The following is a 22,674-nucleotide window of genomic DNA, read 5'->3' on the forward strand; positions in this document are numbered from 1 at the left end:
GTGGTTGACCCGGTTTAATGATCGGGTCATGGGTCAGATAGGTTAACCTGGGTCAACCCAAAAACAATAACTTTTATGATCAATAAACAAGGCAATGGATCCTACAATATAATGTAAACTCAATAAACAAAATAATTCTATTCTCTGGTTTATATAAACTCATTCCAGTGAGCCTTCAAGCCTGGACTTGCTCTCTTTTTTTTCAAGCCAAATTGCCAACGACAGACTCTTATAAAATAAAATGATAAAAACATTCAATGCATCATAAATTCTACATCAGCATCATCAAAATCAACCCCACATCCAGTAGCTAGAGCTAAATCCAATGCACCACCAAATCCTAAAAAAAATCCCAAATTACAAATTATTCCAAGAAAACCAAAAAAACAAAATCATAACAAAACCCATTTTCTCAAAACGAAAACTGAACCATAAAAATCATAACTTGATAACAACAAACAACAATTTGTTTGGATTCAACAACTTACTTTTGATTGAAGGAGAGAAGAGAATTAAACCATCATATAAGTACTGGCCATAACGTTGAAGGGCGAGTTTCGGGTCACCAGCAAGCTTGAAATCAAGATCGAAGCCACGAGATTTGATAGAATTGAAGAAGATTGAGTGTGAAGATTTGAGTGACAAGTCGTCGAGGAGGACTAAGAGGCGACGATCTGTTGGGGAATATGTGGAGAAAGAGAGGGAGAGAATGAGAACGAGTGTGACCAATAGAATTGTTAAGATTGAGAATCTGTTTTTTTCCATTTTTGCAGTCTTGGCTGCCTAAGTGAGAGAGTGCGAGAGAGAGAGAGAGAGAGAAGGCTTATCAAAAATTAAGGCTGGAAGCTATGAACTTTAAAGAGAGACGGGGATTAATCGACAGTAAAAAGCTAAAGCAAAAAACGACGTCGTTTAACACATATATATATATATATATATATATATATATATATATATATATATATATATATATATAAACAGCCGAGTCTTAGCTGGGTTTACCCGGGTCAACCGGGTCCCGGGTCGACCGGGTTTTTCCGGGCCAATTCCCTGATGGGTTTTTTCATCAACCCGGCCCGGTTCCAGCCCCGGGTCAGCCGGGTCCCGGGTGACCCGCAGGGTCGGGCCGGGTTTTAAAACACTGGTTATAATGAAAATGTTAATGATAATAATAATAAATATAATATATTAATTAATGATGATGATGGCGGGATGATGAGACTGATCAGAGGTGATAGTTATTATTTCAATGATGAATGTGTAAGAAAATTATGGTAAAATGATGATAAAATGATGATTTTATTAAAAAAAAGAACTTAGCGGTGGTGCGGTGTTGATTCTTCCCGAAGGCCTTTGGTGTACATAAGCCTTTTAAGTCAATATACAGGATCCAGCCTACAGCACATCCATCGCAGGAAGGCCTCCGTACCACCAGCCGATACATAAGCCTTTTCCGTCAAAGCACACCAGCGATATGCGGAGGCAAAAATCATAACTACAGTTTTCAGTTACAACACAGCAAGGATCTGCTTGAAAGACAGTTGTTTAAACACTGTAATGGGACTTTATTCTTTTATAGCAAGGAATACCTTTATTTAGAAAATAAGACTGAATGAAAAGGTTTATTTGAGGAGAAAAAGATCTCCCATAGAAGCTGCTATACAAAGATGCCCTAAGAACTGGACCAAATGAAAAAGAAGATCAATTTAAGCATCTCGGCACTCATCTCTCTATCTACATTATTGCATATTACAAGTGAAAAGCCATGATTAACGACCCACATCCATTGAGTGCGATATCAAGGGCTCACCGGAGCTAAGCGGTGGTGTAGGCACATGATACAGAGGAACAGGCATCTTTGTGGGAAGATTTGGTAATGGTGCTTCAAAGTTAAGAACATGAATTGCCTGCCTTATCGAGGGTCTTATATTGCGATCAGGGTGAGCACACCACAACCCAACAATCATCAAGCACTCCATTTGATTCTCATCAAATTCAGACTGAAGTTTCTCATCAACAGCCAAGTTGAGTTTTCCAGTTCCATAAAGATCCCAAATCCACTCTACCAAGCTCATTTCTGATTTCTGTTCAATGGCATCAACTGCTTTTCTTCCAGTAGCAATCTCTAGAGAAACCATGCCAAAACTATATACATCAGACTCCTTGCTAGCTCGACCTGTGCTTATATATTCCGGAGCCAAATAGCCTAGAGTTCCTGCCAAACCTGTAGTCTGCGGACCTAGCTCATGGTCCATGAGTCGAGCTAGCCCAAAATCACCGAGCTTGACATTAAAACTTGAATCGAGCATTATGTTGCTTGATTTTACATCGCGATGCACCACACATTGTTCCCACTCTTCATGAAGATAAAGCAAAGCAGAGGCCAATCCAAGAGCTATTCTGTATCTTGCTGTCCATGTGAGAGGAATCTTCTTACCAAAAAGGTGAGAATCAAGGCTACCATTTGACATGAATTCATAGACAAGTAGGAACTCACCTCTATCATGACACCAACCTATGAGTTGCACTAGATTCCGATGCCTCAACTGGCTAATGACCTTCACCTCAGTTACGTATTCCTTTTTCCCCTGTTTCGAACCTCTTGAGATTTTTTTCACAGCAACTGCCGTATCTATACCAGTCAATTGCCCTTGGTAAACAGCTCCAAACCCTCCTTCCCCTAACTTCCTCTCAGCAGAGAAGTTGTTGGTAGCTGAAACAAGATCTTTATAGGAAAATCTTCTAGGACCAGCACGCCTTTCAAGGTCATCGTTGATTGATGTTAAGTTCACCGTCTCCGCTGTTTCCTTCCTTACCAACTTCCGTCTCCACAAAATTCCAGATACTACAGCAATCACAATAATCAAAACAGCTCCTGAAACTGTCAGACTCACCACGAGTTTTATATTTTTAGCACTCTTTCCGCTTGTTTCACTCATCTCCAGGGTAGAACTGAAGTCCCATGAGTGAAGCACATGCCGCTCTATAAGGTTACTAGTAGCAGCTGTAAACCCAATCGTGACCCACTCAGGAAGAACCTCCCTGAGATCAATAATGTAGGAAAGACTTGTATTCTCTTGAGGAGATGAAGTTGTCTGATACTTCCAAGAAACCGTCAGATTCTTTGTAGTGGAGTTATAAGTGACCCGCACATCAGCAGTATCGCCGCTGTGCAAGGAGGTATTCCAATAGGTGTATGTGGCCGAGGAAACTGAGTTGTTGTTGATCCCAACATTTTGAATTGGAGGATCCCATTCAGGATTCGCAAAAGAATCAAATTCAATGTGGACAATATGGTTCTGTGGAGAGTCACTAGTGGTGATGTTATATAAGCCTAGAAAACCTCCTGCTGAATTCGGGGGTATGTGAAACTCAACAGGAGCGATGAAGAAAGCAAATCCGGCTGCATAAGAAGTACGACCTTCAATGTCGATGTAAAAAGAGAAATGGGTACTGAAGTCGGTCAGCCTTGTAGTGGAAGAGTCCCAGAGAGGCACCTTCTTGGCGTAAGTGGCTCGACCAACTTGACACATATAAGTGTCACTATTGAATTCAATGCTTCCAACATGAGTTGATGCACCTCCCTCATAGATTATGTTGGTGTCACTAGGGTCAAATCGTGTTCTTTGAAAGGAAATTGAATTAGCAGAGGGTGGAAGAAGCAGCAGCAGGAAGGAAATGACATAGAGATTCAAAGTTTGGAAACTGTAGAAAGAGGTGGCCATGGTGAGAGAGAGAGAATTGGAGGACACAAGTAACAAGCAGTTGATGAGCAACATACTGATATGTAACATCTTTACGCCCAAGTTTCAACCCCAGATACAATTTATTTGGCAAAGCAAAGTCAGCGGAGGGATTCACATCCCCTGAAAATGTAAAGAAAGATAAAGTTTGGAAATTTATTGCCGGCGTACCGGCACAGGGTTGAATTGCGAGCACAAGAAAATGACGCAAAACATTATTAAAAGGGCACATCACTCTCATCTCAGATTGTATGCGGGCAACAAATCGTGCACAAACAACCTTAAACATCACTCCCACAACCATTTCGACCGCCCGATTGTGCACGTGAACTTTAAAAACTGTTTGGGAAGACGGTGTAAAATTATGTTTTTAAAAAATTTAAAATTTTTTGTATTTTTTTATTAAAATTTAATATAGTTTATATGTTTTGAATTGTTTTGATATGCTGATGTCAAAAATAATTTTTAAAAAATAAAAAAATATCATTTACATGCATTTCGGTACAAAAAATTATTTAAAAAATAACTATTACCACCAAACATACTTTTAATGTCATACATTACATGACAAGGAATCCTTAAACACCAGTGGGAACAAGTCATATAATCTCATCTTTAAATATCACAATAAGTTTTTGAACCTGTGGCTTTAACAAGGAAAGGTGTCAAAGTCAGAAGTTCAACTAGAAAATTTACGATAATCCTTTTAAAACAACTTTAGAAAATAATTTATAATTGGCTACTGCTTTATTAAGTGTTAACTTTTAACTTTTTTTAAAATGTCTTGTATATAGTATTTGAGAATAATTGTAAGAATAACAAAATTAAGATGAAGATTACTTTTAAAAATTCAAGAATTAAATTAAAAAACTAAATGACACAAAAGTCCTTCAGTGGAATCTCACCTACTCAAATCATGACCATTATTTTAATATCAATTAGAAAAAAGGGCCCTTCCTAGTCATGACCATCCTTTTTTATAAAGAATTTCACAACTATATATATCTAGTGTTATTTATTGCGTTAAAGTCATGTATACGAGGTTTACTGAAGAATCTTGCACTTAAGATATGTATCCACAGCGACTTGTATTTTTAGCAGACCCTCAAACAGCACACCATTTTTTTCTATACCAACTAGTGATGTTTTAACTAGGGCTAATCTAGAGCTATTTATTCTTATTTAGTACATCATGTATTTGAAGAAAATATTTACTACATTGTCATCATCCATCGACACCCTCGAGCCTAAACTAAGGATAGCATACCTTCTGGCATATTAGGACATCAAGTTGTCCTTGCACCTATGCCGATGGTGTGTATGCCCTTGAGGGTATTAGACCAACAAGGGTACTCCTAGACCCAAGTCGTGCTTTTGATTATACAGGCTCAATTTGGAGTGTTTGCACTAATTCGAGCTTCAAGGCCCACAGCTATTTTTGCCCAGATCCAATGCGTATAAAGGATCATGAGCTGTCCAAAAACTGTAAATCCCAAGCCCAATCGCATTTCAAAAGTAAAAGTTCTTGTAAAGAGCTTAGGCATCGTTATGGTCTCATTAATATGATCAGCGGACAATAATACTACTTATAAAGGGATTTATGAGCGAAACATGATTTGTGAGGAAAAATTAGGCCGGCCTTACACATTTTGGTGTAATTTTATCCATTGTAATTCTTTTTCAAGTTTTTCTATCAATCTTGGTACATGTAAGTACTTGTATAAAATTCCCAAAAGTCTTGCATTATGTGAAATATAACGATTCAGGCCTTGCTGGAGGAATCAAGATTCTTTTTTTTATATATATAAATCATGAATCAAGATTCATAAACTTGTCTAATCATCTCTTTGATTTGTGGTATTTTGATTTTCTATCATCTCCAGGTTCCAAAAGAAAATTAATAGATATTCCAATCTCAAACTGTGTAAGTTTGTGACTTGATTAAGCTATAAATATATAGCCCAATTGATATAGAAAAGTACCGGAACAATAACGCAGCTTTAAGTTCGAGAAAAAGAAGAAGCACAGAACATGGCCTGCAGTATTCATATGGCTTAAGAGACTACCAAGTCCCAACTGTGTTTACAGGAACCGAACGACATAGCATCCTATAATTAGTAAATGACCACACACCTTAAATTAACTAAACATCACTTATAAAACTCAGATGATACGTAAATGGGAAATGAAGCACTAAGTTGGTACACCAGAATTGGCATTGGGCTCCTCTCTGGTAAAGGAATAGTCAAGCTTACATGGAATTAAACAGAGGTATTTTAAAGGAAACATCAAGATATGAACAAAAAGGTTTCTCCAAAGGCTATCGAAGATACAATGTAGTTTTTCATGCGAACTGCTGCAATAGGTTGCCAGCATGCTAGAGATCGAAATTAAGAGTTGATCATGAGACTAATTCAAGTTACAACCTGAGTTGCACGTACCGGGTATATTGTATTGATCTCAGAAAGCAGCTTTTCAAGAGCATCCACAGTAAGCAGGATGGGAAATACATTTACAAACTTAGTCAGAACTATTGATTGATCTCAGAAAGCAACTTTTCAAGGGCATCCGCTGCAAGCGGGATGTGCAAGCAGTCTTGGCCATCACTGTGCCGTCTAGTCTTTACTAACTCATGATCTTTGAATTCTGTCAAATGAGAGTTTAATGTGACCTGGCTGCTCACAAGGAAGCGCTCTCGAGCAGTTGTATACAGAGCATCAACTGGCATGCCTGAAAATGACAAATCAAATGGAGCACATAAGATTTCAACCATGAAACATAATGCTCCACATCATGCGTAGTCACTTGCCTTCTTCATCAGGATGAGACAACTGATATTCTGCAAGAATTTTGAACACACTTTGGGCATTGGGTGTCAGACTCTGTAAGACTATTGCAGCTGTTTTGGCACTTTGAGCTGTACTGCTGTGAGCGAGAATCAAAGGAAAAAAGATTCCTTCAACATTATAAGGTGCAAAGGTAGGAACATGATACCAGAACCAATTAAACTGGGTGTGAACCATCTTCTTATCCCACACTGCCAAAAAAAAAACCCAGTACAGTTATTAGGGTCCTAGACAATTGGAATAGGACGGTAAATCATAAATGTATAAGATGAACCGAGGAAAAAAGAATTACTAAAGGGTTCCAAAAAGATTTCTGTTCTTTAATCATAGGAAAGACAGAAAAATGAAAATTTACATCTTATCCATGGCATAGAAACAAAATGAAAGTGAAACTGAGGCAAGAATTGAGGGTTCACCATCGTTCAGAAGACACTTGGAACAATTTTCACACCCTAATGTTAACCCTATATGCCAATGGGGACCATCCTATTTAGACCTTCATCTCCCAACAAAGCAGTTGCAAACAAGTCTAAATGTTAACATAAAACATGGATCATTTTTTGAGGCACCCAGAGAAATCATGACATGAAATGTTTCGCTATTTAGGAAATACGTTTAACCTAATTCTGAGAACCATAGGATGGGGCCATAGAAATAAAATTTAAAACAATTTAACTTGGCAGATTGCCCCAACTAGCCATTGTGTTCGCACATAACTAGCTATAATAAGATATACTCACAAAGAGGTGCATTAACATTGTCAATAGAGGCAACAATGCGGATATGTGAACAAGAAGCAAGTCGCGCAAGATACTGTTGACTTTCAGAGTCTCTCAATCCAGGCCCGTCAATATTGTGAACAACAATGCACACAAAAGAATCATTTTCCTCCACGTCTGATTCATGCAAAAATGCAAGAAGGTCATCCATAGATTGAGAATTAAAAGGCTGTTGAAATTTAGATGAAACCCCTGAAGAAGTCCTTCGTTTGGTTTTCAACTCTTCCCACCAAATTTCAGCTAAAGCAATGACCACCTACAGTCATGATGTTACAGTAGTTAGCATAGCACAAAGAAAATGGTGGCCGGTGTATCATGCATAAACTCCACTGTATTATGCTTGGCTTGAATTTCTAAGCCAAGGAATCATTTTAATGTTATATCAGCATTTAAGAACCTGGCAATATCAATGTGTAAATCGATAAATAAGTCAAGTATCAACAAAAGGCACCCAGGTAGATTACCTGTTTTAGATTAATTGACTGAAGATACCCATTGATGACTACTACAGAATACTCGGTTAATGCTGTAGAAGCAAAATCTTCAATCAGTACCTTCTTCGATCCAAAACCATACATTAGAAGGCCAAATCCACACCTAAATTCATAGTAAAGAATCATAAATTAGTGCAAATAATCCTAAAAAAGAAAATTCATAACAATGAATCAAAGGGATGTTGCCCATAATTTTCATAAAATTATCTAAAATGTATATGAAAAAAGTACATAAAACTAACCAATATCCACTAAAAAAAATCAACTAAACTCTCAAATCCAAACTTGAGGCCATATCGTTTCTTCTTTTTTTACCTCGAAATGGGTTTCAATTTGCTATCTGTGCCTAACTTACTACTCTTCGTGCCAGTTTATTTCATCAAATAAATCGTGCCCATTTCATCCAATACTACAATTTCACAAATACTTGCAATAACTCAACTAATTACCTGAGTTCAAAAACCCATTTAGGATACAAGCTCTTATAACTATTAACAAGAGAATTAATCTCTTTCTCATGTTTTAGCTCAATATTAGCTGCTGCCGCTCTTAGCTCCTGCAATATTAAAAAAACAAAACTTTTTAAACCAAAAAATTAATATTTAATCAAAAAAATTAATAATAAAAGGGAACTAAAGAAAATAATGATAAAGAAAGTGGTGAGCGACCTGTTCATCGACGACGTTGATATCAGAAATCTTGCGGGTTGATTTCTTACCCGACCCAGCTAATTCTTTTGCTAGAAAGTAATTCCTTGAGAACTCAAATTCCTCTTCTTCTCCATCATTGATTTCCATAGTAGAGAGTAATTGAGTGAGAGAATGAATTCCTGGTTGGTTGCTGGAATTGAGGAATTAGGGATTTTATTTTTCTTTTGTTATTTAGGGAGTTTCCCGCCAATACAGAGGTGGCGTGGCCTCTTTTACCCGCGTCAGTTCTCTTTCGGAGCGAAAACAATTTCGTCCCCTGATTGGATCTCATATCTCAATTAAGCTCTTATAGAAATGTTTTCACAATTAGGTCCTTATACGATCAAAGTTTTCTGTTTCCAATCTATATATTAATTCAACGTATCTGTGATTGATTCAAGAAAATCCATCAATTAACTCTAAAACTCAATAAAGAGACTTGACTCAAAATAAAATGAAATGGGCCAATAAGCCCAATTTTTCCCACCTTGCTAATTTTGGGATTCAAATGCTCAAACTCAAATAAAATGTGATGGATTAATACCTCAAATTAATTCTAAATTCACATAAAAGACCTGACTTAAAATAAATTTATGAAATAACTCGGCATATAATGCCATGCAAGAATTGAACTTAAAAATAAAAACATGTAGGATAATTTTTTTTTAAAGAACATTTTTATATGATTTTTGTCAACACCGATCATTGTATTTTTCTTAGGATTCTTAGTCTCTTTCGAGAACTAAGTTACAATTTTTTTTAATGCCTTTTAATTTAAAAGTCTTAGATGTTGAGAAGGGACACCGGAACAACTCCACCTCCATTGAGAATAGAAATAAGCATGATACATATTTTTTTCCTTTTAATTATGATTCTTTAATTACTTGCGTCTTTTATTTCAGGCAAATTATTTTATATATTTATTTTCAAGTCATCTATATTCAAATTGTTATTCTTAGTCCATTTAAATTCAAGTCATTTATTTATTATCTTTAATTGTTTTTTTTTTTTGGGATTAGATATGCATGGTTATCTCGAACCTCCACACATTTCATATTAAACATTAAAAAAAACTCTAGACTCGAGCTCTACCCTATAAGATTAAAAAAGAAGTTTCACGTGGCAAGTGTGATACATATTTATTGATGTTCAATTAAACTTCCACTTATATCAAAACCCACCCTATATATGAGAGATTGCAAGATAATTTATTCTTATATCTCTTTAGTCTAAGGGTAGAAATTAGGTTACCTCATTGATAATCTAAACAACCCGAGAGCCTGAAAAACCTTTAGAATTATACAAGTTGAGACAAAAACTAGATCATATCTATAGGTTTGAACCTAAAATGGACACAAACTATATTGTATCATATGAATGTTGCTTGTTTTAACCCTAGTTTTTCCACTTATCTTTTAAGAGAAATATGATCATGTCATGAAAAGCTTATCCTTATGCAAACAGGAATCTTTAGAAGTTATGAAGCTCCACCAATGATTAGCATGTATATCAATCATATTTTGTGATAAATATGAATATTTATTTTATTAAATTTATTGTATATAAGCATTAGAGTGAATAACGTAGGTCGTATTGAATAAATGGCTTAATAAAATAAGGACTGTCCCTATTATTTATCTCATTATAAAGGAGAGTGAGAATAAAAAGTTGTGGAATAAAATGAATTCAATAAGCTATTGGGAATTGAAGAATGTTTAAGGGCATTGAAAAAAGTATGATCCAATGAGTAAATGAGATTTGTATGGTGCTTTATATGATGATCTCTCAAAACTTCAAGGTCACTGAGTTTGAAAAGTTTACCAGTACACAATATACTAAGACTCATTGTATGATACACTACAACAAGACATGCTTAAGATTACTTATAATGAGAAGCTTTCGATTTACTATTTTTACGAGTCTATGTAACCTTACTGATAATTAATATATACAACCGGATGACAACAAGATTAAAAGATAAAAGGATCTGATTTATGCATTAATAAAGTAGTACAAATTCAATTTAGAAATAGTCTTAAACATGTCCAGTCTTTAGACAATAGAGAAAAGAAAAAACAATGAGATAGTTAAAGGGTGTTATAAGGTGGCGTGAAATGGTTGTGAAGATTCATCCTTTATTAAACAATGATAAGCTTACTTTCATTTGCATCAACATTTTCAAAACTTCATACTATAGATTTTTTATCAACAATTTACCAGCTAAATTTATAGACATGGCGATTGTAGTTAAAAAGTAGAATAATATTTGAGATCAAGAAAAAATAAGGATTACACCGTATGAGATATCATTTAGGTTTGCCAACTTTTATCACAATGATCCTTAAATTTGATCTAAAAGTCTTATTCATTCATTATGAATCCTATAGGATCTTGTTGCACCACCAACTCTTTAAGTACCATTGTTAAATATCAACTTCCTACTTTTATCTAATACAATTTACCTCAATCTCTTGAATACCATACACACTATCTTAATTATAAAAGAGCACATACTACCACAATACCTTAAGTGATATGATCCAAATGAAAAGTATGAGTATCATAACGATATTTTAGGCTAATAAATTGAAAATTACAAAAATTTCAAGTATGAAGTCTGAAAGTTAGTAAACCGAGGCCATATAACAATATTAGGAATACAATATTAAATTCATTTAAAAATCAAAAGATGTTTATTTTAAAGTGTTATTTGGCATTATATTTTATCTATAATGGAAATAATATAATGGCAAATTCATTTATAAATTCCCAAAATGGATCAAATTTTAAAACACGTTATATGCTTGTAAGGGGAAATTCAAAGCAAACAAAAACAAAATAAGAAAGACAATAAGTATAAGCAACATAAAATTATATTGAATGAGATCACCTCACAAAAACTTTAATTCAAAGTTTTATTATTGAATATACTTTTTATGTAGTCTTTTGAAATACAAAACAATCCTCGAGTTTAAATTGTTTTTGCGTTGATATCATTGATGCTAAGCACTATAAGGACAAAATAATCTCTCATTTGTATCTTGTATATAATTAATAATAAGATATGTGTTGTTTTCTCCACTAGTATAACTTTTGGACATTTATAATTGTTAGTTAAAGTCTAAGAAAATTAACTTTGACCGTATCAGTTTCATAATTCTTCTTAAGCACATGTGAAACACATCCTTCGTAACATGCTTAATAAAAAATCACTTATAAACAAATCTACTCTCGTTCCCTTCTTATAGATAATTTCATTATTTAAATCAGAGTCTATATGCTTGTTATTTTGTTTGTGATAATGATAGTGGTAGTGTTGTTGCTCACTAATACAGCATGAATATTTCTTGTTATCATAGACCAAGAGTTTTGCATCTAAATCATCATCTTCAATATTATTTTCCTTATTTTTATCAAATTTTAATGGTTAATTTCAATCCATAAAGGAACTTTAACCATAAAAAAGGGTTCAATTTCAATATCATTTTCTTATTGCTAAAATTTCTCTTGTAGATCCTGATCAAGAGGTTGCCTCCTCTAATAACATCTCTAAAATAGATTCTTAAAACTAACTACAAATTTATGATCACTCTTCTCTAGTTTTATCTTTTATATCTTCACTAGTCGGGAAGATAATTTTTCAACTTGCTTTTATAAATTTATCGCTAATTATTGACAAGCTAATTTTATAATTTATCTTTATATATCTTTTATTACGGATTCTTGAACATCTCTTATGATAGCTTAAGGAACATGACAAAGAAATGCAACAAAAAGGAAAAAAAAAAAGCGAAACGAAAAAAGAAAGGAAATAATTCTTTTTTACAAAAGCATTCCTTGTAAAGATTCAAGATCAAGCTAGAAGCAAGGATTCTAAAGATGAGTAAAGTAAACAAGCAGGTGGATATGACATCGCAAAGTAAAAATCAATAACTAAATTGACAAAGTGAAGACAGCATGCCTAAAATGATTTCTATGAACTTCAAAGTGACAGGAAGAGATGAGACCGACACTCAAATGATAAAGTTCACGAAGTACTCTTAAAATGATCTATACTGATGTCAAAGTCAAGGTACGTAGGACACTTTAAAAGATCTTCGTGAGTGTCGAAGTGAAAAGCAAATATTGACCCTCTTTCTGTGATGAAGGTAGCAGGCTGCTCTCAGACCCTCTGGTTGTTAAATATAAATATTTTTCAATTTTCACCCAAAATAATTTGCATTATAGACTCTGCAGATAAGACCATCCTATCGAGGTATCTTGGCAAAAGCTGGCTTGCCGCTTCGACAGTTTTTTGTCGAACAAAAAAAGAATCTGGAATGGGATCACTCCATACGTTTAAAACATATATATATAAGTTTTGACTACCATTCTACATCAACGGGATCCGTGGCGCAATGGTAGCGCGTCTGACTCCAGATCAGAAGGTTGCGTGTTCGATTCACGTCGGGTTCAATTCCCTTCAAGCTATCCCAATTCTTTTTGAGTTTCTATGTATTAAATTATACAAAAGAGATGGAGATCCCTTATATATTTATTTTGTTTATTTCTCGTTTCCCCCAATTAATGGAAGAGAATTTCTTGGTATTTTTTTGCCGACAAATTATACAAGAGGGGTAGATATACTTTATTTTTTCTCTTTACTTGACAGATTGACCTAGGATTATCAATCTCATTTTGCAAGAAAAATCAATTCCACCGGGCAATTATACAGAATAAATGCTTGTTTGATAATGCAGTGGTCCTCCCACCGCAATACTAAAAGTATTTGGTAGGAAATACCAAATCTTCATACAATTAGTGATAGAATAAGCTATCAGGTAAAAGAAGCATGTATGATTCAAGCAAAACTTGCCACATCTTTCTGTTTTCCATGGCACATGCATGCATTACTGACATAGAGAATAGAATATCTTGACTGTGAAGCTAAGCGGTGTGCTTCCTGCAGGTTCAAAGTTGTAGTCCCATGAAATTGTATCTGGGATTCTAGTCTTGATTCTCGCATAGATGCAGCCATCTAGTCACTCTGCAGGCCTGTGGTATAGATAGAGATAGAGGTTACAGCAGAATCTCGGCTGATACTAAATCCAGATGCATAAATTACTTGGATCCGCCCTGCGTAAATTGACAGCTTATGATAACTTCTACCAAATAAACAGGAGAGCCTCTTGTGTGTTAGGGACTTTAAATTCACAGTGAAAAACCCTCCAACCTAACAAAACATATTCTTGCTTTTGATGACTGGAGTTATTCTTTCAACCATGAAAAAATTGTGAAAGGAAGATCTTAGGTTTCATGGGATCACAATCTATGACTCTTCAATCTCCTTCACCTGCATTTCACCCATAATATCCAAATAATCAGTGCTTCGATTAAATGTTAAGGCTTATGTTCTAAAAGTAGTTCATAATTTGTTTGGTTGTTAAGAAGTAATTGAAAACAAAAATCAGGATAATCCCCCAAATCTACAAAGTTTAATATCCAGAAACTTCAATCCTCTTCTCCATCCCAAGATTCTCCACAACAACAAATTATTAGTCAGGGTTAGACATCAAGTTAATTCGAGGACTCATTTAGTCAAAGTAGGATACTATGCCAGATAATCACTGCTACTAGATTATTTCCTTCAAGTCCCCTATGAACCCAGCAACCAAAGAGAGCAAGTTAGAAATCAGTTGTGAGTTAGAAATCATGATCAACTCCTTTTGAAGATAAACTTTGGCTTGGAGACAGAAGGTTTCTTCAACGATCAAAACGATGGTGTGTTCCGATAAATTAACTACTGCGTCCTGATCGTGATAACAGTGTGATAAATTGAAAAAGAATGGGTCGGACTGTGACGTGTTGGAGTGTGGTACTGGTTACATTACACCCTAGAGTTTTTTTATGACAATAAAATCAAAAGAGAAAGAGAAGTGTTGTAGTGGACCTGATAACGATTCCATCGGACGGTGAGAGAGAGCCTCGACAATGCTCGGACGCTGTTGAGTTAGCAAAGCATCTGCCTCTATCGCCGAGGAGCTCATTTTTCTCTTCTTTCCCGCCAATTAGAAAAGGTTTTTTCAGTGTACCTTTTCAGTTTTCAGTTATGAAACCATGGATTGCAAAAGCCCGAGTACTACTACAGATATGGACTTCCAGCTTAGGCCTTGGCCCATTCATAATAGCCTTGTGGATACAGCAGGATTCCAGTCCCACTTTTCGACAATTTATCAAAAATAAATGGGATAATTTATAAAAAAAACCTCTCGTAACTTATTTATTTTTTCATTTTATTTTTATTTTAAAAATAATTATATTTTATATATCCTGGATCAATATAAAGTTTTTAATTCATACAAAAAAAATCTATACCACCTTTATATCAATAAAATATAACAATCACAGCCAGATTTCTAATAAGGCCATTAGAGTTTCATGAAGTGTAATTTCTGAAAGAATAAAAGCAAAATAAAAAAACAAATAAACTAATAGAAATATAATAGGAGGACCAATTAAAAATTTATAAGAAGTTAACGTAGCAATTGAGATAATATTTTTAGTACAGGTACTAATTCAAATTTGATAAGCAATTCAGGGGTCCGTATGATTTAGAAAAAATAAATGCCGGTATATTCCATCTCAAATTCTCAATAAGTCGGGCTTGTCGTGTTGTTTTACGAATAAGGACACCGACTGAAACCCGGATCTCAACATTTCTGTCCCAACTAAGCACCCTATTTTACTTGTGATAATAACAATAATAAATAAAAATATTTCATAACTATCAGAAAAGAAAGAAATCTATAATGATCGGCGAACTTTTTTAAAGCGAGCTTTTTTAAAGTGAGCTCTCTTTGGCATTTTGGCTCCGTTCCTCTTGCTTTTTTTTTTTTATTATTAATATTAATGTCTGGATCTACCTTGATTAATTTCACGGGTTTTAAAATTAACGATCATATAAATTTCAAGTGGCTATCATATTAGCAATCACATGGCTCGAACTTGAAACCATAAAAAAAACAAACCTCTTAATCCCAAGTTTTTATTATTGGACCACCTACCAAATAGTTTATGTTTATCTTATCTTGCCTCTTGGAAGTACAGATGCATGATAATTTGAAGGGGCAAACGAGACGAGTTGGTTATTTAAAATGAAAAATTCAAAGATTTATTATAAAAAATAAATGCTAAAAAATTATTTGAGCCATATATATTTACCTTAAATCTAAATAATTAGGGTTATGTTTTGAAAGTTAAAAGGGTTGATTTTTACTTTAATAAAATTTAAACTTTTTATTTTTATTTTTATCTTATTTTTTTAAGAGTGAATGATTAAGGGGGTGATGATTACCTCAAATTAATTTTTAATTATCTATAATAAATTATTACTAACAATTAAATTTATCTATCTCTCTTCTCTAACATTTAACTCAAGCTAAACATTCTTAAAAATCAAACAATTTAAAAAATTATTATTATGATAATTACTCTATAATAATTCGTTCATATTTTTAACCTCATACTAAATACCATTTAAATATATATTTATTTAAAGAAATAAGGGGAAAAAACAGCCTCACAATTTCTTTTGAAGAAAAAGAAAGCAGGAGTAAACCAGTAATTTCAACTGCTATCATCACCTCCAGAAAAAAGGGAAAGAGGCAAAATGGCAACAGGCTCGTGCCTGTTTCCCTCCGTCGCGTCTGCCTTTAATAGAATCCCACTCTTCATTTCATTTCCCGTGACCGTACAACAACAACCCCCTGTCTCCTCTTTACCCCCTTTCTCCTTCCTCCCTATACAATCTCGATTCGTTCTCTCTCCTCTCCTTCAATCTAGCTTTTTTGCTCTCACAAATGCCTGGTCTTCCAAAACCCTAAAAAGTTCCAATCAATAACATTTCCTTTATTAATCGCTACTCTGATGGATGGAACAATCAACTCTGCAAGCGGTGGCGACTCCTCGATCAGCGGCGGTGGGGCACAAGCGGCGTCGGTGCCGATGGCGTCACAGTCGAATGCGCCGCCGCCATTTCTAAGTAAGACTTACGACATGGTAGACGATCCGGCGACAGACGCGGTGGTGTCTTGGAGTTCGACGAATAATAGTTTTGTGGTTTGGAATCCGCCGGAGTTCGCTCGCGATCTTTTGCCGAAGTATTTCAAGCATAATAATTTCTCCAGCTTTGTTAGGCAACTGAACACTTACGTATGGATTTCGCTTTTCTTATTTCTTTAATTTCTTTTCTTTTTGGATTTTTCTGCTTTTCTGTTGTAGTTTTCTTGCTTTACTTCTAGCTGTATGTGGAAGGAACTCGACAAGAGCTTATCCTTTCACCTTCAATATTGCCTCAAGGAAATTATGTGCTCCTTTTAAATCAAACGGAAATGCAGTTGGCTTTCTCAGAAAGCAAGTGGGCATCGAACTCCCAATCATAGCTGAAATGTCTTTACCACGAGCTAGTGGTTATGAAATGGCATGATGCCTGTTTGCTATTGAGTGACAATCTACTGAGTTAAGTGTGGATTTCATTGTATAATTGTAATGGCTAGTATCGTTTGCTATTGTCACGGTTTGCTATGGCGCTATAGGTATCAAAAGAGGAGAGTTCCTGAATCTTTTTCACTTTTTGTTTGAACATTTGTGCTCATGTGCAAGATCATTTCCCAGTTATTGTCTACCAAGTCATGGATGGGAAAGGCAAAACAAAATAAAAGAAATAAAACCGAATTCTCTCTCAATAAATAAAGATCTGATGCTACTAGCAGTTTGGATTTGTAACTGTGTTCTTTTAGGTTGAGCGCCCATCTAATAACCATTTTTTAATAATTAGAGAAATGTTTTTTGGTTGATATGATGTTTGACTAGGATATGAATTATTTATGATGAAGTATCAAGTATCATTTTGACTTTACAAAAAAACCTGGTATTGCTAGCTTACTGTCTACATTATGCTCTCCTCGACAAACTCCAAGAAACATTGCAAGGAGATTTTGCGTATGATCTATCGGAAGCAACCTTCCTTTCAAAATAGTTCATCTTGCCTCTTGTGGCCACATCATCTCCCTCAAACCTTTGGCACTAACAATATCTGCATTCCTACCCTTGGTAAGCCAAGAAGGGATCAACACTTCTAGGCAGCCAAGGAAAACTTCTATGCTCATTTACCTTAGTAATCTGCCACATCTAATATAAAATCGCTTTCCTTGAAGTTAAATGTTTTGTATTATGTGTGAAAAGCTAACAGGAGTGCTCCCCTTCTGTGACAATACCAAAACTACCCATTAATTTTACCTGAAGGAGAACTAATCACTGCTTGTTATCCTCCAGTAATGTTTACTGTTTGGAAAACCAAGCCTAAGCTCTTACCCTTTCTGTATATTGTTCTTTTTGTTTGTGTGATTTGCATCTTTTTGTTTCTTTCCTTTTGGACTTAGTCTTACTGTATATTGTTCTCTATTTTCAAACAGGGTTTTCGAAAGGTGGATCCAGACCGTTGGGAATTTGCCAATGAAGGATTTTTGAGGGGTCAGAAGCACCTGCTTAGGATTATCAGTCGGCGAAAACCTGCCCACGGGCATGCTAATCAACAGCCACAACAACCGCATGGACAGAACTCATCAGTTGCCGCCTGTGTTGAGGTTGGGAAATTTGGGCTCGAGGAAGAGGTGGAGAGGCTTAAGAGGGACAAGAATGTCCTTATGCAAGAACTTGTTAGGTTGAGGCAGCAGCAACAGTCCACAGATAGCCAGTTGCAAACCATGGTACAGCGACTTCAAGGAATGGAGCAGCGTCAGCAACAGATGATGTCATTCCTGGCCAAGGCGATGAACAGCCCAGGCTTCTTGGCTCAGTTTGTACAGCAGCAAAATGACAACAATAGGCGCATAACGGAAGCCAATAAAAAACGAAGGCTCAAGCAGGAGGATGTTCCTGAGAATGAGGGTTCTGGTTCTCATGATGGGCAGATTGTGAAGTATCAGCCTCTGATGAATGAGGCAGCCCAAGCAATGCTTAGGCAGATTATGAAAATGGATGCTTCTTCTAAGTTGGAATCTTATGACAATAATCTTGGTGCAAAAGACAGTGGAAGCTCTTCGAGCCACACATCAGGAGTGACTCTTCAAGAGGTTCTGCCAACTTCAGGGCAATCCGCTCATATACCAGCAGCTTTTGGGATTTCCAGGCAGGGCCCATCGGCTCCAATATCTGAAATACAATCTTCCCTGCAAATTGCTAGTTCTGAAAAGGTTACAGCTTCTCAGTTTCCGGATATAAGTATGCCGGTTGGAGCACAGGGGGCAACCTCCATACCTATTCCTCAGGCAGATGTGATCATGCCCCATGTTTCTCAAATGCTTGAAATGGTACCAGAAAATGTTGCTGATATCCCTTGTGAAGATTACATGGAACCAGAGACATGCAATGATGGATTCATAGATCTAGCTTCATTAGGAATTAATGGAATACCCATAGATATTGATAACATTTCCCCTGATCCTGATATTGATGCTTTGCTTGATAATTCTAGCTTCTGGGATGACCTTCTTGTGCAGAGTCCAGAGCATGAGGATATTGAATCAAGTTCTGTAGAGGGTAAAGCCAATGGAAATGATGTGCAGCCAAATGCAAACGGGTGGGACAAAGCTCAGCATGTGGATCAGCTGACAGAACAAATGGAGCTTCTGACATCAGACAAGAAGCTTTAATCACACGAAATGTACCTTTGTCCCACACTGTATGAGGTAAACACCTACTAAACTTTTAAATCAGCGGGTCCTCCTCCTTTGGCCATTGGAACAAGCAATGCCTTTGGTACCTGTTCAGCGTAGCTTTATTTTTGCACATATGGAGACATAAAATTCAGTTTTCTTTTTCTCAAATTTTTATTTTGAACTTTTCTCTTCATCATCTTATGAGAGGTTCAAGATCTCAAGAAACATTATGTTGTCCTTAGGTCCATAGATCCGATTGTCCATCTTTTGTACATGTCAAATCCTATTCCTGAATTCTGCCTTTGTTTCAAAGTAATTCACGTTCGTGGTTCCTTTTTTTATTTTCCTATTTTTTGTCCCTGTAGACCATTCATCGGCTACTTTACCTTTATGGGAAAACGTGTACATTAGGTCGCAAAATAGCGTAGAAAAATATTAAAATAATATTTTTTTATTTTTTAAAATTTATTTTTGACATTAACATATAAAAAAATTCAAAAATACTAAAAAAATAATTTGAATAAAAAAAATATAAATTTTAATAAAAAGTGAGATGCACTGCAACCCCAAACAAAACAGGATTTAGTTAGAGGTAGCACTCTTGAGTGGTTAGAGAAATTCGATGGAGGGTGTAGGGAAGTGTGACTGGTATAAATTGTTTTGCTTGACCTTTTGCGATATCTAAAAGTAGTAGGGAAGTGTGACTGGTATCAGAACGCAGAAGCAAGCACACTCGTAGACTTCGAGTGCCGAACTGCTGATCTTGGAACAGAGAATTGATTATAAAGAAAAGATTGTGGAGTGTTTGACTCACTGGAAGTTAGGAAGCTAATTATTGGAGGGAGTTCTATAAACCTATGCAATTGAGATTTGATAAGTTTGACAGCTGCTTGTTTCGAACTGATGTTATATCTGTGGTAAGCAACAGGGAGAATGGGATAATTGCCTGCTGTAACAAGGTCAAAGTATACAGTGTAGGCTGCTCTTGGTTTAGGATGAAGGTTTAGGATGAAAGGTTAATGTTGAGCAAATGGCCAATTTATCCTTGTATTACTGAACTGAATGCTTGTAACTTGCTCGCCTGTCACATAAATAACAACGTTTCCAGTGGCTTTGTGGCCTATTTAGGGAGGTGGAAAGCTTCATGGGGATATATAAACCATATTGAAGCCAATCTGGATAATTTTCATGTACTGGAGGCGTGAATTGTCGTGGAAAGAGTAACGTGTCACCTTCTGTTCCTGTGGTAATATTGCTGAGGGGTGCTGCTCTATTCCCAAGCTTGGTAAAAGTGGGATGTGGCCTTATCGCGGGAAAATTACTCTGATACTCGGATTTTTTTTTTTTAAAAAAAGTGACAGTTTCATAAAAATTTTAGGAGAATAACATAAAAATATTTACATCACGACCATGTTTTTAAATGTTGGTTTTGTACCCAGATTGTTTAGTCAAAATTCAAAAGTCAATATATATTTTATGTAAATTAATTAATATGTACAAAAGCTGACCCAAAAAATTTTAAAATCCAATAACAAAGAAGAGAAGTTGATCTGGTAGGAAAGAAAAAATGAGTCACTTTGGATATATTGAGGTTATATTTTTTGTATACTCGATATCGTTAGAAAGATTTTAATGACATGATTCTAACCACACCTTGAAATGTCACTAAACAAGAATGTAATTAGTTAGGGGTTACTTTAGGGTTAAAGTGGTTGAGGGATTAATTTGATTGTCTTTTAAGATTGGTTAAAATTGTCTAGTCAAAATGACATGAAAGAAACATGAGAAAAGAAAAAATGATTTACTAGATACATATTAGAGCTCTATCTATTATATACTCAGTGTTGTTAGAAATTTTTTAATAATATGATTCTAACCACACCTTGAAATACTATCAAAGAAAAACATAATTGAGGGGTTAATTTGAATATCTTCTAAAATGTAGTTAGACTCATGTAGTAAAAATCTTTCTAACATTACTGTATATATAAAAGACCAATCTTTCTAAGTACTATGTGTATAAAAAAGACCACCGATGCTCCTATCATTTAAACACAAAAGCACTTATCTTTGTTTTTTCAAATTTATTCATTTTTTTATGAAAATACCTAAATATGCCTTGATTTTTTCAACCTTTTCTTTTTCTTTTTCTTTTTCCCCTCTCTCCTCGTTCTGCTTCTTTCTCCTCTCCCTTTCCTTTCTCTCTTTATCTCTCTCCCTGACATCCCCTCTCCTCTATTCTCTCCACAACAATACCCTCTCTCTCAATTCATGTCTTCTATCTTCCTGGACATCTCCTCTCCTTGCTACTCTCTCTTCATAACAAGCATCCCTTAATTAGCTCTCTTTTCAAAATCAGATTTGTTGATTTTATGTGTATTATTTCTCATAGTTGGGACATTGCTGGGACGAGTGACTTGAATATGGATCTGTTAGGTTGAGATCATAGTTGAAGAGTTCGCTTAGGCAAATGTAGAATGCTTGCTTTACGGACTATGGTCATCAGCTTGTTTAATATCTCGTTCAAATTCTGATCAATTCTTGTTCTTTACAGATATTTGAGGGGTAGTTTATTGGAAAATGGCCCAGTAGTGGTGAAGCAATAGATTATGAAAGACAGAAACAAGTACATCAATCACCTCGTGGTGGTGCTTTATACGTCGTTGCTCCTAACTAAAATACATATAATCATCGGATATAGTAAAGTACAGGTGGTGGAAAATCAATGAAGACAAGCTGGTACTGATGGCAATTGGGTTGCCTGTAAATGAATTGGTGCTAATAGCAATTTGGGTGGCCTGGTCTCGTTGCTCTGTAGGCAATTTTAAGCTTTTTCTGTGATCATCTTTACTGCTTCCATCGTAATTTGTGAAGTTTGGGGGAAGTCTAGTGTTTGAACATCAAATTTTAACTTACATTAATACTTTGACCATGAGAAGTTGTAAATATGTAATATTTAATTTATAAGGGTGTTTTATATATTAAATCAATTTTAATAGTATTTATGTAATATTTTTTAGTTTTTTCGTTGACTCGTATGTGTCTGTTGATTTTTAATATAATTTTTAAATGGTGACAAAGTGTTACCGTCTTAAAATGTTAGGAGATTTTTCCTAATGTTTATTGCATGGTTTCTGGTTGGTCTAATTAGGGTAGCCCTTGGTATCTGATACCTATTTGAGTAGACAAACCTGTTAAAAACAATTGACTGAAACTGCTGATTTATAGTGCATGGAATCCTGATGGCCCAAGTTGTATGGCTCGAAGTATAACCTAAGCCTAAGGTGCTGACCACAAAGCTGATGGTTAGGGTGTAGAAAAGGCCTCCCCAAACCTGAAAGCGATTTCACCCCTGGACGCGCCAATAACAAATTATTTATAATTGTGATAAATGTTATTTTTTAAAATATTTTTTATTTAAAAATA

General features: G+C 35.3%; 3 protein-coding genes and 1 non-coding gene across 5 annotated transcripts; 2 read left to right on the forward strand and 2 right to left on the reverse strand.

Moving 5' to 3' along the window:
* Nucleotides 1-1,564: 1,564 nt before the first annotated feature.
* LOC7491871 (L-type lectin-domain containing receptor kinase IX.1) lies at nucleotides 1,565-4,002 on the reverse strand. Of its 2 annotated transcripts, XM_024597091.2 has the most exons (2): nucleotides 2,498-4,002; nucleotides 1,565-2,410 (listed from the first exon to the last, which is right to left on the reverse strand). In XM_024597091.2, exons 1-2 carry the CDS (start codon nucleotides 3,792-3,794, stop codon nucleotides 1,770-1,772), a joined length of 1,938 nt encoding a protein of 645 aa, XP_024452859.1. In that variant the 5' UTR covers nucleotides 3,795-4,002; the 3' UTR covers nucleotides 1,565-1,769. The 2 variants fall into 2 exon arrangements, with proteins under 2 accessions (XP_024452859.1, XP_024452858.1); XM_024597090.2 differs by having other exon boundaries at nucleotides 1,565-4,001.
* A 1,912-nt stretch (nucleotides 4,003-5,914) lies between these two features.
* LOC18096982 (origin of replication complex subunit 2) lies at nucleotides 5,915-8,783 on the reverse strand. Its single transcript, XM_006385610.3, has 6 exons — nucleotides 8,531-8,783; nucleotides 8,312-8,418; nucleotides 7,833-7,965; nucleotides 7,330-7,624; nucleotides 6,553-6,780; nucleotides 5,915-6,473 (listed from the first exon to the last, which is right to left on the reverse strand). The coding sequence occupies exons 1-6, from the start codon at nucleotides 8,657-8,659 to the stop codon at nucleotides 6,274-6,276; spliced, it is 1,092 nt and encodes a 363-aa protein (XP_006385672.1). The 5' UTR covers nucleotides 8,660-8,783; the 3' UTR covers nucleotides 5,915-6,273.
* Nucleotides 8,784-12,934: 4,151 nt separating this feature from the next.
* On the forward strand, nucleotides 12,935-13,006 carry TRNAW-CCA (transfer RNA tryptophan (anticodon CCA)). The gene has a single exon. It is a non-coding gene; the product is annotated as a tRNA-Trp (tRNA).
* A 3,125-nt stretch (nucleotides 13,007-16,131) lies between these two features.
* On the forward strand, nucleotides 16,132-22,280 carry LOC7491874 (heat shock factor protein HSF8). The gene is made up of 3 exons (XM_002303393.4): nucleotides 16,132-16,741; nucleotides 18,004-19,278; nucleotides 21,803-22,280. The coding sequence occupies exons 1-2, from the start codon at nucleotides 16,457-16,459 to the stop codon at nucleotides 19,240-19,242; spliced, it is 1,524 nt and encodes a 507-aa protein (XP_002303429.2). The 5' UTR covers nucleotides 16,132-16,456; the 3' UTR covers nucleotides 19,243-19,278; nucleotides 21,803-22,280.
* The last annotated feature ends 394 nt before the right edge of the window (nucleotides 22,281-22,674 follow it).

This window comes from Populus trichocarpa, chromosome 3 (genome assembly GCF_000002775.5).
Source record: "Populus trichocarpa isolate Nisqually-1 chromosome 3, P.trichocarpa_v4.1, whole genome shotgun sequence".
In the NCBI taxonomy this organism is placed as follows: domain Eukaryota; kingdom Viridiplantae; phylum Streptophyta; class Magnoliopsida; order Malpighiales; family Salicaceae; genus Populus; species Populus trichocarpa.

What these genes read in the sequence shown, in the direction of transcription:
- LOC7491871 (XM_024597090.2), bottom strand. Translation starts at nt 3,794, where the DNA reads ATGTTACATATCAGTATGTTGCTCATCAACTGCTTGTTACTTGTGTCC.
- LOC7491874 (XM_002303393.4), top strand. Translation starts at nt 16,457, where the DNA reads ATGGATGGAACAATCAACTCTGCAAGCGGTGGCGACTCCTCGATCAGC. An exon ending in TTAGGCAACTGAACACTTAC is followed by an intron (nt 16,742 to 18,003) that starts GTATGGATTTCG and finishes ATTTTCAAACAG; the next exon opens with GGTTTTCGAAAGGTGGATCC.
- LOC18096982 (XM_006385610.3), bottom strand. Translation starts at nt 8,659, where the DNA reads ATGGAAATCAATGATGGAGAAGAAGAGGAATTTGAGTTCTCAAGGAAT. An exon ending in AAATGGGTTTTTGAACTCAG is followed by an intron (nt 7,966 to 8,311) that starts GTAATTAGTTGA and finishes CTATGAATTTAG; the next exon opens with GTGTGGATTTGGCCTTCTAA. An exon ending in CAATGTTAATGCACCTCTTT is followed by an intron (nt 6,781 to 7,329) that starts GTGAGTATATCT and finishes TTTTTTTGGCAG; the next exon opens with TGTGGGATAAGAAGATGGTT.